The 15,000-nt window shown below is 32.4% G+C and overlaps 1 protein-coding gene across 9 annotated transcripts in view; it reads right to left on the reverse strand.

The window, feature by feature from the left end:
* LOC136825792 (5-hydroxytryptamine receptor 1-like) overlaps positions 1-15,000 on the reverse strand; it is a 777,757-nt gene that overhangs the window by 40,391 nt on the left and 722,366 nt on the right. For all 9 annotated transcript variants that reach the window (XM_067082759.1, XM_067082723.1, XM_067082733.1 and 6 more), the window contains one exon: positions 4,740-4,860. In XM_067082759.1, coding sequence (XP_066938860.1) covers positions 4,740-4,860 — 121 coding nt within the window. The remainder of the gene's footprint in view (positions 1-4,739; positions 4,861-15,000) is intronic.

The following is a 15,000-nucleotide window of genomic DNA, read 5'->3' on the forward strand; positions in this document are numbered from 1 at the left end:
TTTATCTTGCAGCATTCGAAGTACTATGTACATCCTAAATGCACAAATGTGAATGTCGTTGGAAAAATATGTACATAAGAGTTTTGCACTTTGTTCACCGTAAAGTTTGTTCGTAAGTTCAGTAGCTTGTGCATTAATTCTCGAGGTGAATAATAGGCAGTAAATCATGATTCAAGTTATTAGTGATCTGTTTGGTTTTATTATACATCCGTACGGAATGCAAATGAAGGTTAGTTAGTTATAAATGATTTGTTTAACCAGACCTCTGAACTCTTTTAGGGTTCTTCTCGGGCTGGGATGCAAATGAGGGAAATTCTGTATAATTTACAGACATTCCGTTAAGTATGACAAGAAGGCATACACAAAAATATAGCCGTTCACAAAAAGCGGAAGTGTTTCATTAAAGGTAACTATGTTATATTGAATTCATGTTAAGTTCTTTGCCAGTTATATAAATCTGAACATTTTTAGTGCTGTAGTAGGAGTGCATGCGTTTGTGTCCATTTTTTAACATTTTTACTGCAACTGTTTTTCCCCCTTGACTAAATAACTGAATCTTAATCTAGATGCTAGCAACTTGAATACTATTAGCTTAAAGGAAATATTTGTTAATTGTAAAGTAACAAATGCAACACGCATTTGTTACTTTGCAATTAACAAATATTTCCTTTAAGCTAATAGTATTCAAGATTAACTTACTGCAAGTATCTAATTATATTTTTGCTCCCTTCCTCAAGTATTCATCATACTGAAGCTCTTAATCTTTATGGTTCACATCCATCCCAATGAATAGCATAGGAATTAATTTAGCGTGTGAGGTAATGCGCTTGGATTTCCTTCTAAAAAGTTAAGTATACCTTAGTTTTACCAGACCACTGAGCTGATTAACACCTCTCCTAGGGCTGGCCCGAAGGATTAGACTTATTTTACGTGGCTAAGAACCAATTGGTTACTTAGCAACGGGACCTACAGCTTATTGTGGAATCCGAACCACATTATAGCGAGAAATGAATTTCTATCTCCAGAAATAAATTCCTCTAACTCTTCATCAGCCGGCCGGGGAATTGAACTCCGGTCCATCGAGTGACAGTCCGCAGCTCCACCGACTCACCTAACGAAGAGCATTTCCTTCTAAGATGCTTGGGTGGACTACTTTATAATTTTTATGAGGCATGTGATATATTACAGTGACTCATAGATAATTCAGCACAAATGCAAATGGCACAGTGGATTATCACTAAACGCCAGCAATTGACAGCCAATAATAATGCTGATCTAAATATTCAAATCTCAAGAATTATGGCTAACAACCAAACATACAATATAATCAATGGAATGAATTGTTGATTATTTGTATATGTTTGGTTGTTGGCCATGATTCTTGAAATTTGAATATTTAGATCAACATTATTATTGGCTGTCTTTGCTGGCGTTTAGTGATAATCCACTGTGCCGGTTGCATTTGTGTTGAATCATCTATGAGTCACTGTAATATATCACATGGCTCATAAAAATTTTAAAGTAGTACCACCCACGCATCCTAGAAGGAAATCCAAGTGCATTACCTCACACGCTACACTTAACTCCTATGTTGTTAGTCCCCTAGAGGGTCTCCTCCACCAACACTTGTATAAAGATGTGGTACGACTCCTCAAAGCAGGAGGTGGTCCACCTGATGAGAAGAATAAGGACCAAAGAACAACTACCTCAAGACATGACTAACGCCATTTTAAGTGCCTAGCGAGTGCCATGGAAATCCAGAGGGCTTGTGGCAATAACTACCAAGTTACCTTAAGCAAAGAGAACCTGAACACTTCCTTTTAGGAGTCCAGAGATCTGCTGACTTGTGCTGGAGCATGTCTTGGAGGACAAGCTTATCCAGCTACCAGTTCCCGATGATGCAAGCAGTGCCAGTACCAATGCACCACCCAGTGGTGAAACTCCTGAAGCTTAACCTTCTAACCTACACGTGCAGGATAGAGGAGTAGACTGCATTTTAGTCTTTATACAAGCAACTATTTAAGACCACCTGAACTTCACCAAGTGTCTTAAATTTACCTATTTATTGGGATGCCTGAGGGGTCAGCTTGCAAGGTAGCCACGGGATTGGACATCATTGACTCAGACTGCGACGTAGAACTCGGTAAATGTGGTGCTACATTGATTTTGACAGACTCCAATCCTATCTGTAACGCCAGTTCCTGAATATGCTTCGCCCTCAACACAATGTTAATTAACTGGACCAGTTGTGCCTCAAATGACAACGATTGGCACAGCAACATGAGGCCATTACTTTATTGTTCAAGCATGGAATGGATAGAATTCGAATAGAAATTTAGAGCATGACTTGAAATAGCTGCTTGAAAATATTATTGTAATGGAAACTCAGAGTCAAAATATGCATTAATTACGCTCAGTCTAAAGGTTCTGATTATGAGGCTTTGGCTGATTGGAGGTGAATTTCGTTTTTGTACTTTAAAAGGAATTAGTGATAAGACTTTGGCTAATTTGAGGTAGATTTCATTGTTGTACTAGTTTGTAAAGTAATTAGCTTTAATTTGTGCGTCAGGAAGATCCTTTAGTGCCACATAAAATTCTATAAGGGGTACTGCGAACCACTGTAATGAGACAGTTGAATTCAAGGTGCAATATTGAATCTATTGTTTGAAAGCTGTTGACAGTTTCAGCTTTAATTTTTAAACATTAAGATATTACACAGGATTACAGGAAACTTGTTACATTATTAATGGTAACACAGGTAACATTTTTATTAAGAGAGGGAGTTTTGCAGACTCACAGTCATTTCCAAGCTCGAAACTGACAAGGTTGGTTACGTAAAACGAAGAAACAAAATTATATATAATTTGCCAAGCTTTCACAGTAGAAGAATTTCACTTTATCAGAAAATCAATAGTCTTAACATTTACTTCATTTTGGGGAAAAACGAAATTTTCTTATTTATTTCTCTGTCAGATATGCACAACTAATCGGTAAAAATGTTTTCATTTACATTTGAAACAGGTGGGAGGAAATGTAATATTATCTGGCGTAAATTTATCAGGTTAAAGTTTGAAGAATGAATAGGAATTAAAAGCATTATATGGGGAACACAAAGTGTTCAAGCTAATTCCTTTTCAAACGTGTACTTAGCTCCGGGATACAATTCTGCGCCGAAGAATTAGTTTACTGAAAGAAATATACTGAGAGACAACTCTGGCATAGTTGTGGCCATTTATTTCGCTATTTTAATACTGTTCGGGAAAGGTGAATATCCCCCAAGCCTTTTATTCCTTAATTCAAGATCTAGTAAGGGAAATAATGGTTAAGTCCATGCACGGGATCCAACCCCTCCAAAACTGAGAGTAAATCAGCTAACTCTTGTAAAATATGCGATGAAGAAGATGAATAAAGCCAAACATTCATGTGGTGTATTGCTGCCACTTATATCTATCTATCTATCTATCTATCTATCTATCTGTCTATATATATATATATATATATATATATATATATATATATATATATATATATATATATATATATATATGCAGATATCATATCGTGGTTAAAATGATTTTTAGGACACTTTCGCTATTTTCATAAATTGTTTTTTTACAGTTACGGATTTTTTTTTTATTTCCGATACATTGAAAATGGCAGTGATATACAACATTAACGTCTGATTCCATGTGGTATATTACTGCCATTTATATCTATATATCTATCTGTCTTTTTTTAGCTACCTATCTGTCTATATATCTGTATATATATTATATATATACATAAATATATATATATATATATATATATATATATATATATATATATATATATATATATATATATATCTTTCTCTCTCTCTCTCTCTCTCTCTCTCTCTCTCTCTCTCTCTCTCTCTCTCTCTCTCTATATATATATATATATATATATATATATATATATATATATATATATATATATATATCATATGGGTAAAATGATTTTCAGGACACTTTCGCCATTTTCATAAATTATTTTTTTAGTCACTGTTATTTTTCCGATACACAAAAAAATGGCATCAATATTCAACATTAACCTCTAATTGCATGTGTTATGTTACTGCCATTTATATTTATATATATCTATCTATCTGTTTAGGTACCTATCTATCTGTCTATCTATCTATCCATATATATATCTATCTATCTATCCATCTATCTATCTATCTATCTATCTATCTATCTATCTATCTATCTATATATATATATATATATATATATATATATATATATATATATATATATATATATATCATATGTGGGTAAAATGATTTTCAAGACACTTTGCCATTTTCATAAATTATTTTTTTAGTCACTGTTATTTTTCCGATACACAAAAAATGGCATCAATTTCAACATTAACCTCTAATTGCATGTGTTATGTTATGCCATTTATATTTATATATATCTATCTATCTGTTTAGGTACCTATCTATCTGTCTATCTATCTATCCATATATATATCTATCTATCTATCTATCTATCTATATATATATATATATATATATATATATATATATATATCGTGGTTAAAATTATTCTTAGGACACTTTCGCCATTTTCATAAATTATTTTTTTTACAGTCAGTTTTTTTTTTTTTTTTATTTCCGATACACAAAAAAACAAGGAACACAACAACGGTAGTGACTTTTATACAGAGATAAATGTAACCAAAGAGAGGGAGAAGTAAATTTATTTTACCTCTAAATGTCGCGGGCTTTCCGTTGTATTGGTACTGCCGGTTTCCTCCTTGTGCTGCAATGGCGAGTCAGCGGCGAGTTTGGTTTTCACTCCCCCGTTGTTCACCTCTACGACGCTGTACCTGTCGAGAAAATTAGACTGTTTGTCAGTTTGGTTTCCGTGGAGAAGGAATGATTTCTATTGCATAATAAGTCCGTGATATGGTGTAGGTGAAATTGTGTGTGTATGTTTTAGCTTACTTTTTGTAGTAAAAGCCTTTTATGTACTCTTCTGAAAATCCATGTATTGCACAATCACGCATTATATATGTATATATATATATATATATATATATATATATATATATATATATATATATATATATATATATATATATATATATATGTGTGTGTGTGTGTGTTTGTGTATGTATGTATCTTTCCCTTTCAAAGAGGGCAACGGCTGACGAGTAGGAAAGATATCCGTTTCTCAGCAACTTTCAAGGATTGTGGTTGTTAGATGTATAACCTTAAATTGACTCGTTCTAACGCTGGTAGTGACTGGTACTCACTCTACACTGGCTCGATTGGTGAGTGGCCTGTAAGAATCGAACGAGGCACCTTGTGGATTTTAATACAACCTCTGCAGAGAATCAGTAGTTTTCGTTTGCGTTATTATTATTATTATTATTATTATTATTATTATTATTATTATTATTATTATTATTATTATTATTATTATTATTGAAGGACGAGGCCACAAAAATGGAAATGAAAATCGTCAAATTCTCAGTCAGACAGTTCTTCTACTTCAACCCATGAGGCTGTGAAAGATCTCATATTACAATATTGTACCTACTTGGACATGAAATCTTTGATGCTACAAAAAAGCTTTCATTTAAGATGGTAATTTTTTTTTTAAATAATCATACAAGGCATCAAAATTGCTATATATTTATGTGGTGTAATGCGTGTTTTGAATAAAACCAAAGGCATTGGCATGCTCTTGGTTTGGTGGAAAAAAAAAAAAGGTCTTACATTAAGAGGATTCCATGTAAATTAAAATAACCGTTGTAAACCACTTTCTATCTGAAGCCAAGCTGAGGTGAAGATATACAGCTGTTACATATGCTTCAGATCTTCAGATACTCCATGATCTTGATGCCATCTTCTCGTTTATTTGAAAACGCGATGTTAATGCAGCATACAGACTCTAAAAAAAATTAATCATTGTCACTGACTCTCAGGCACATAGAAACTTTAAACGCTACTTATGGTTCTTAAATGAATAATTTTTATTTCCTGCGCCATGTCTTTTCATGCATATAGAATGTCACTAGAAACATGGTGTAAATTATATATTAATTAGTTTATAATTATTCATATTATCTTTTGGAGAAGGACATAATATGATAATTCCTTGTATGGTGTAAAGTGTTTTAATTTCACCCTCTCCTCTGTATTGCATTATTTTTTTATTTATTTAAAGAATGGTTCGTTGGTAATCTCGGCAAAGTGGCTTGCACACGTATGTGCTTCTATGTGAGGCATCGGCAGCCTTTTCAGTACTCATCATCTGCACAGATAATGTTTAAGAGAAGAGCTGACATGATCGAAATAAGCAGTCTTGCATTTACAGTTGACAAAAATATAAGCCGATGTCCTTTACGTGCATTTCATTTTTTTTCCACTTACGCTGTGCCCTGGTTTTAAGGTAATCCAACAAATAATTATATACTGGTGTCAACGTGCGTTTTTGGGGCATTCATATCACTGTGGTCACAATGCCTTCAGAGCTCCATCGTGACATGGATGGATCAATGATCAAACGTTCGTGTTTTTCTAAGAACTGATGGAAACTAGCTATAAAAAGGATGGTCTCCAGTACTTTACAGCATCATTTATAAAATCTTCCAGTCATCGGCATCTGTACAGCAAACGTAGACAGCTCTTTCGAGATTCTGCTTTAGCAAACATTAAACTGTTGACTCTGAGATGCAGATAATTATCACTTGTATGCCTACACATAGTACATACATGGAAGATACCCCGCATTGACAATTTTTCACTTGCCTGGAGAAGTGCTGGGTGGGGAGTAATAACGATAAAATGTGCCGAGTTTGAGAGGAAGGGCCTGTTATTTTTTCTAAGTAATGTGAAACACCATCTTGATCATTTCCGCTTAGTAGCAAGGATTATCCAGGATCATTTTAATGCCCTTGAAAGGAAATGCAAATTTACTGAAGGTTAATTCAGGATGCTGACTAGAAGGAGGAATTTCAGCGAATGGTCCTTGCCGTCAAAAGCATTATGATGAACCTCGGCATTGCCTCATGGTAATTTGAAGTTTCCTCTCATTTGCTCGCAGGGAAGACAAGGATTACTGTAAATACTGGAGTTCAGACTCCTCGTGAATCACTGAGTGAAATAAAACGTAGGAAATAGTTGTTTATAGTTGCTGAATAAACGTTCAATGGAAACCATTGGAAAATAGTTCACAGTCTGAAGACCGAAAGCGAAGTTTTGAATTTTGCTGTTCCCTTTCCGAAGTCAAAATGGCACTCTGTACATTGAACTTTTTAATTCAGTAAACTTGTCATGGATGCTGTGAAGTTTTCTTATATTTCATGAGCATTATTAATTGATATACTTTACCAAATAAGTGAAACATCATGCTCATGTATTTACAGTTTTTAATTAAATGTAACACACACACACACACACATATATATATATATATGTATATATATATATATATATATATATATATATATATATATATATATATATATATATATATATATATATATATATATATATATATATATATGTCTGTATATATGTGTATGTATATATTATATAATCAAAACTGAAAACTAATAAGATGCGTATATTTACATAACAAAGTATATTTACGTACGGGAAATCTTATCGAGCAGTTAAAATCTTGCAGGAAAAGTAATTAGACTATCAGATAAATATCTACCTACTTATCAGTGTGCTTGCATCGTCATGTCTATTAATCAAACTTTAAGTTATGGTATATTAACACGCTTATATTTCAGTCTCCCTATCTATCTATCTATTTATCGATCTATCTATCTATCTATCTATCTATCTATCTATCTATATATATATGTATATATATCATGTATCATGTATGTGTGTGTGCATACGTGTACACGTATAGGAATCATTACAAAAATTTTATATATACACACATACACATACACACACATATATATATATATATATATATATATATATATATATATATATATATATATGTGTGTGTGTGTATATATATATACAATGTATGCATATGTGTATATAAATATATAATGTATGTATATATGTATATTATATATATATATATATATATATATATATATATATATATATATATATATATATATATATATGTGTGTGTGTGTGTGTGTGTATAGATGTACATCCATGAAGAAGGCTAAGTGCTGGTTGCACGCATAAAAGTACAAGAAAAGTTAGGTGCAAAGGATTTATTTTCTCAATTCCTTTTTCAACTTTCTTCAAGGTAAAACTCTTGCACAGCCAACTACGCTTTCAAATTGTATCATTAAACAAATTAGGTTAATGACCCGAGGAGGCTTTACGGCTCAAACGCGAGTCACTTGTTTTTCTTGAGAGACTGAGGGCACCTCGGTATGTCACAGAGCAATTCCAAGGAGATTTTTGGTTCAAGTTTCTCTCTCTCTTTTTTTATGTATTCTCTCTCTGTCATTTTTTTAATGCAATTGTGTTGATGCAGACCACCTGACGCTCTTAGCTGCTGTAGATAAGTTCTTTCAGTGAACGGAAATTGGTTACAGTCTTCTCTTTAGTGGAATGATTTAGGAAGGAGGTTAGGAGTTTATTTTTCAGGTATATCAGTATGCGATATATAAGTTATTTGAAACTTTCTGACTCTTCGTTTGTGTGATTTCCACGTAAGGAGGTATATTATACATAGTCGAAAGTGTACATTGTGCCCCATAAAGTGATGGCGGATGTATAAAAAGTTTTATATTTTCACATGGAGAGATTCAAAACGTATAAATTGATATGTTTTTAGTCAAGAAAAATATTTTGTCGAAAGCCATATTCTTTTCCGTTCATATTGTTACGGCTGGAATGATTCCAGTGAGGGAGAAGTGGAAACATCGGAACTTTAAGATGATCTGGGTAAACTAAAGAAAGATTTAAGGTATTTTAGAATATCCTAAAACTTCAGTTTTTAGGACTACTGTCGCAGCTAACTTGTGGAACTCTAACGAGGTTATCTTAAAGAAATATCCTTATTAGAGTTACGTATTCATATTACAGAAGGGAATCAGGAGTAATGACCGAGTATTACCGTCATCAGAATATGCGAAAACCAATTATAAACTGAATGACAGAATACCTTGTAAAGAGATCAATAAAGAGTATCTGGGTGGGTATAGATGTAATGAAATCAACAAATGAAAGAGAGTAAGACGATTTTTTGTTCTTATTTCGTGGCCTCAAACACACACACATACACACACTCACACATCTAATATATATATCTATATATATATCTATATATATATATATATATATATATATATATATATATATATATATATATATATATGTTTAGTTTTTGGATGTATGTGCATGTGTTCGTGTGTGTGTTTGTATTTATGTGTGTATATATATATATATATATATATATATATATATATATATATATATATATATATATATATATATATATATATATATATATATATATATATATATATATATATATATATATATATATACATATATATACATACATATATACACACACATGCACATACGATTTTAAAGCTAAAATTGCCATTAATTAAATAAAGGTAAAATCAAATGGAAATAAGTAAAGAACACTGGGAGGAATAGATATTTGAAAAATGGTCAGCTGCAATCACTAATTTTCTGATGTTCTGATGATATTAATCTGGAGAGTCTTGAAGCAGTGTTACTGACACCCTGCAGATCGATTAAATATGTCCATGTGGCTATTGTTTAGTTAAGTTTAATGAATTCCGGCAAAACAGTTTCTAAACTAATTAAAGTTCACTTAACTTCAAATTACTTAATTATAATATGGCAACATAGTATGAAACTTCATTACCAAACATTTACATTCTTAATAAATTATTTTTCTAAACGATTTTTTTACTAATTTTATTAGGGGTAGTCTAACAAATCTCTAGAAGTGACGAAAGAGTAGCTGTTCTGCTGATATAATAAGCCATTTTAGGAAAGTAAATTAAAGGAACTGTTACGACCCAGTCATTACACTGATTTTTGAAATCCAGCGGAGGTCCTGAATAAAAAAAATTTCAATAGTCTTAATCAGTGGAGAAACACATAGAAAAACATGTTTTTTGAAAAAATGCATATATATATATACAGTATATATAATATATAGGTATATATATATATATATATATATATATATATATATATATATATATATATATATATATATATATATATATGAATAGTATATTTAATATATATATATATATATATATATATATAAAAAAATTCAATATCAGTCATTTCGTGAAATGACTGAAATTTCAGGAATTGAAATGTTAGGGACATTTGAGAAGGAGCTAGTACTAAACATATGTCATTTGACCCCCAGGGACTAGTACTGCAAAAAGGTGACTCAGAAAATTGGGGGATCAAATGTCCTAAGTGCATTTCGCTATCTGCCTGAAATTTCAGTCATTTCACGAAATGACTGATTTCACAGTTTGACTATATAATATATATATATATAATATATATATATATATATATATATATATATATATATATATATCAGAAAATAATATATATATGTATATTGTATATATATATATATATATATATATATATATATATATAAAGATAGATATATATATATATATATATATTATATATATAATATAATACATATATATATATATATATATATATATATATTTTTTATATATATATACGAAGAGCTACAAATATATATATCAAATATATGGATGGGGAATTATCACCGATGAATATCCAATAAATGGACGGCATGAGTCTCAATCCCATCGGGATAGCGTGTAGTTGGATATGATATAGCGATATTTATATCATGGTCGTATATAAATCACGGGTGAGATAAAATGTCATAAAACTGCGTGTTCCAAACGTACCAAAGAACTATCATGGTCGAGGTGGGTTAATGCCGAAGCTATCTCGACGGGTAAAAAAAGTACACCAGACTCGGCGTTAACTTAGACCTCTTGATAGCTCAGTGGTTAGCGTCGACTGGATTCGCTGGATGCGCGTCTGTGTCGTGATCGAGACTCGGTAGTGCCCGTCCATTTATCACTTATAAATTCCCTTCGGTGATAATCCCCATCGGGGATATTCCCGAGGTAGCGTGGATTTGATATTGCGATATTTGTAGCTTCATGGTCATATATATATATATATATATATATATATACATATATATATATATATATATATATATATATTCTTTGCATTTTCCATTAACTAGAATGAGTGATCAGTCAGCTCAGTATAATCTGATTTTCCTGGGTTTCTGTATTTAAGAATAATGCCAGTATAGATGAATGGATCGCATCAAAAGAGTAAATCAAGAATTGAATGAACATCAGCGGTGTATTTCGAAATGTCAGTGCAAAGTGAGTTATTTAGACACCTCAGTCTATCAATGTCATTCATTCATTGCATTCTGTCTGCGTGAGGGGAAATACTTGTCAGTTATTATTATGCAATATGCTGTTTTCGACGACAATTTACAGAAGAAAATAAATCGGAATGGAGAGTGGGAAAAATAATTAAAAACGTGACTTTTTATTTTAATTTAAACCAAGATACGTGATGTGTTTAGCACTGCCTGATACTTTATGTTGGTCCTCATTTTTACCCATCATGAAAACATCCTTAGTCTTGCCTCTTGGAGACAATTTATTATATATATTTTAAATTCTCCGGGGTGACCAAAACGTGTACATTTTTAATATTTCCGAATCAAAATTCTTCACAATGATGTTTAACAGCTTGTGAGAGAGGGAAACACTACAAACGGGGGCATGTAATGTTCCTTATTTTTTAAAGCCAGCACGAAAAGGATGTGTGGAATTTTGTCTGAAAATTCAAAATCTGAAGCATCCCAGGGCACCGCACAAAGGCGATTAAAGGGAAGGTTAATTTTGGAATCACTAAAATAGAAAAATTCCACCTTGCATAATTTGACGGGTTATCCTGGCAAACCTCTATATTCTACCATCTCTCTGATGCCAACATTAACGTACTGTATGGCTTATAAACTCAATATCCTTTAAATATAATGTATACTAAATAATGTAGCACTAATTCTAGTACTGGATTTCTATATATTCGCCAGCCCCCTCGTGGATAAGGTCACCTAATTGTTTTCTTGGATGTGCGTTTCTCACAAAAATAATTTTACCCTACAACTGAAAAAACCTGTGGACCCTAAAACCCCTGTGGAGCTTCACGAAAGGACCTTTATGACCTTCCCATAGGGGAGGTGATGGACATCAAAGTGAATTTTCTTCCGTTCTTTATTTTTGCCAAATTTTATTAAAAGCAGTAGGGGTTCGCATTATTGGGAAATAATTTTCCTTTCATGTAATGCAAGTACATATACTGCACTTTTGTGAGAATACAGGACTCCTTAACTACAGCAATGAACTGAGGCCTGTGGTTTAAGTTAACACATGTAGAATATCCCCAATGCCGCTTCTTCGTACTGTGGTAATGTCTCTGAACGCATCATTCAAAACTGCAAGCTAAGTGAACTCTTCTAACAATATGATAATTATTACCTTTGTACGTGATTCATTTATCACATTATTATTAGGGCGTAGGCGGGTTAAGAATCGGTGGTGAGTTCCGACTGGCTCTGACTTCCTTCGTCAGTGGCTTGAAATAAAGTCGAAACTGGTCAGACCTTACACCCCGTCTCTTTATTTTTCACCTGTGGTTCTAGTCAACTATACATCAGTTAGTTAATTCATCTCCGAGATTACTGCATCTACTAATAATGACCTAATATATTGTTCCACCTGAAGGGAAAGTCATTTCAATTACAGCAGGTTATAGCTAACCAAACATTTCATTACAAGGGGGGCGGTAGGTAGGTAGGGGCGGCGGTTCAGCAGTGCGGAAAAAAGGGTGCTCAAATGATTTGAATCGTTTTTCATGTATAGACACTTATTGTTCGTATTGCCACAGGTATCAGTTCTCCTACACTCTGTTTATAGAAATCGGGCATTTTATGTGATGAACACTAACAGTGTCTTTCTCATTAATTTGTAACAAATTTTTTTTCGCATCTTTGGTAAAATGTTCTGTTTTCATTCCATAATTTTCCTGGCATGACCGCGTCTCTTTTTCTCCCTTTTTCGCTTTGCCAGTCTACCCATATTGACAAGAGCAACAAAAAAGCACTTTTATTGTGTTCCGATAATTATAATGGGGAAAAGAACACCAGTCTTTCCTCCACAAATAATGCACTTCGCGTAATGAGCTCTGATATCAAGTGACAATTTTAGCGGACTTAATGATTCAGTTATTGGGTCTGAATAGCTTATGGAAGATTTTCTTTTATATTTTCATTTATTTTTTATTTGCAGAACTCAGTTTCGAATATTAGCCGGGGATTGATGATAATATTGGCAAACGGAAATTGCAGTGGTGATAGAGGGTAAAATCAGTCGTAGTTCACCAATCTCCAATAAGTCGAGAGATAAATTTTATTTTATGGGTAATCTATTTACCTCTTCTCAGACGCATTATTATTATTATTATTATTATTATTATTATTATTATTATTATTATTATTATTATTATTATTATTATTATTATTATTATTATGAACCCTATGCATATGGAACAAGTCACTGGGGCCACTGACTTAGAATTCATTTAAAAGAAGTAACAGAAGGTAATAGGAAATGTAGAAAGACGAGATCAGTTATTAGAAAAGAAAAAAAATAAGTTAACACATTAATAAATAGATAGATAAAAATGTAAGTAAATTATAAAATACAAGGAGAGCTCCTTTAGGGTAGTAATCCATTACATCTTCTCATACGCGGTGACGATTATATTGACGGACTGGACTGTGAACAAAGGATCAGTTACATCACGACCAATCCCTGATGGTCTGCCCATGGCCCCTATGTAATTTTCAAAATTGGCTCTGTACCGACTTTATCTCACAAATCCTCTTTCTAGACCCCGGTTAAAGTTATTGCCAATTGTCCGCCCTTTTAAGTCACTCTTCCTCGTCTGACTTTTCTATTAACAATCACTTAAATCCCATAAATAAATTTTGTTCTGTACCTCAATACGCATTTTAAATGAATAGCTCTTGATAGTTGCAGTGCATTAAATCACTGACACACACACACACACACACACACACACACACACATATATATATATATATATATATATATATATATATATATATATATATATATATATATATATATATATATACATATATACAGTATGTCTGTGTATTTTATATATATATATATATATATATATATATATATATATATATATATATATATATATATATATACATGTATACATACACACACACAGTGTATGTGTCTGTGTGTATGTGGTGTGTAATTTTGTTTCATTATTCACTTACTATGACCATGCCCCCTAATTTGTGCATGGACATACCTATGTTATTAGCATGAGATACGTTCACCCTAACATACTTGAATGCATACACATGTACGTCTAACAGAGCTATTTATACGGAAGAGAATAAGGATGTTATAAACATTCACGTCCTTGCAATACGGTTAAATTAAAATTTCAAGAAAAAAACCCTGAGTTGATCGTCATTACTGTGACTCCACGCATGTTATTTCAATTCATCGTTAGATATATCCACAACGATTCCGATACATAGTTATTGGAATTATAGAAAAATAGGATGTTGCTCAAATGAAACTAACATACCTTCCGGAATCGGTAACAACGACGCAGAATGAGATACACGTTTCCCGAAGAGAGAGAGAGAGAGAGAGTGCAAAATCGCAATTGACTGTCTTATATGAAGAGAAATTACACCGGAGTAATTAATTAGTGGAGTATTTCCCTTGTGCTGATTGTAATTTCAAAGGGTGTTTTAATGGAAGCCCCGCCTTGGCCATTATCAATATCCTTAGTTTTATTCGTTGGGTTTTAAGAGGTAT

Source organism: Macrobrachium rosenbergii, chromosome 3 (genome assembly GCF_040412425.1).
Source record: "Macrobrachium rosenbergii isolate ZJJX-2024 chromosome 3, ASM4041242v1, whole genome shotgun sequence".
Taxonomy (NCBI): domain Eukaryota; kingdom Metazoa; phylum Arthropoda; class Malacostraca; order Decapoda; family Palaemonidae; genus Macrobrachium; species Macrobrachium rosenbergii.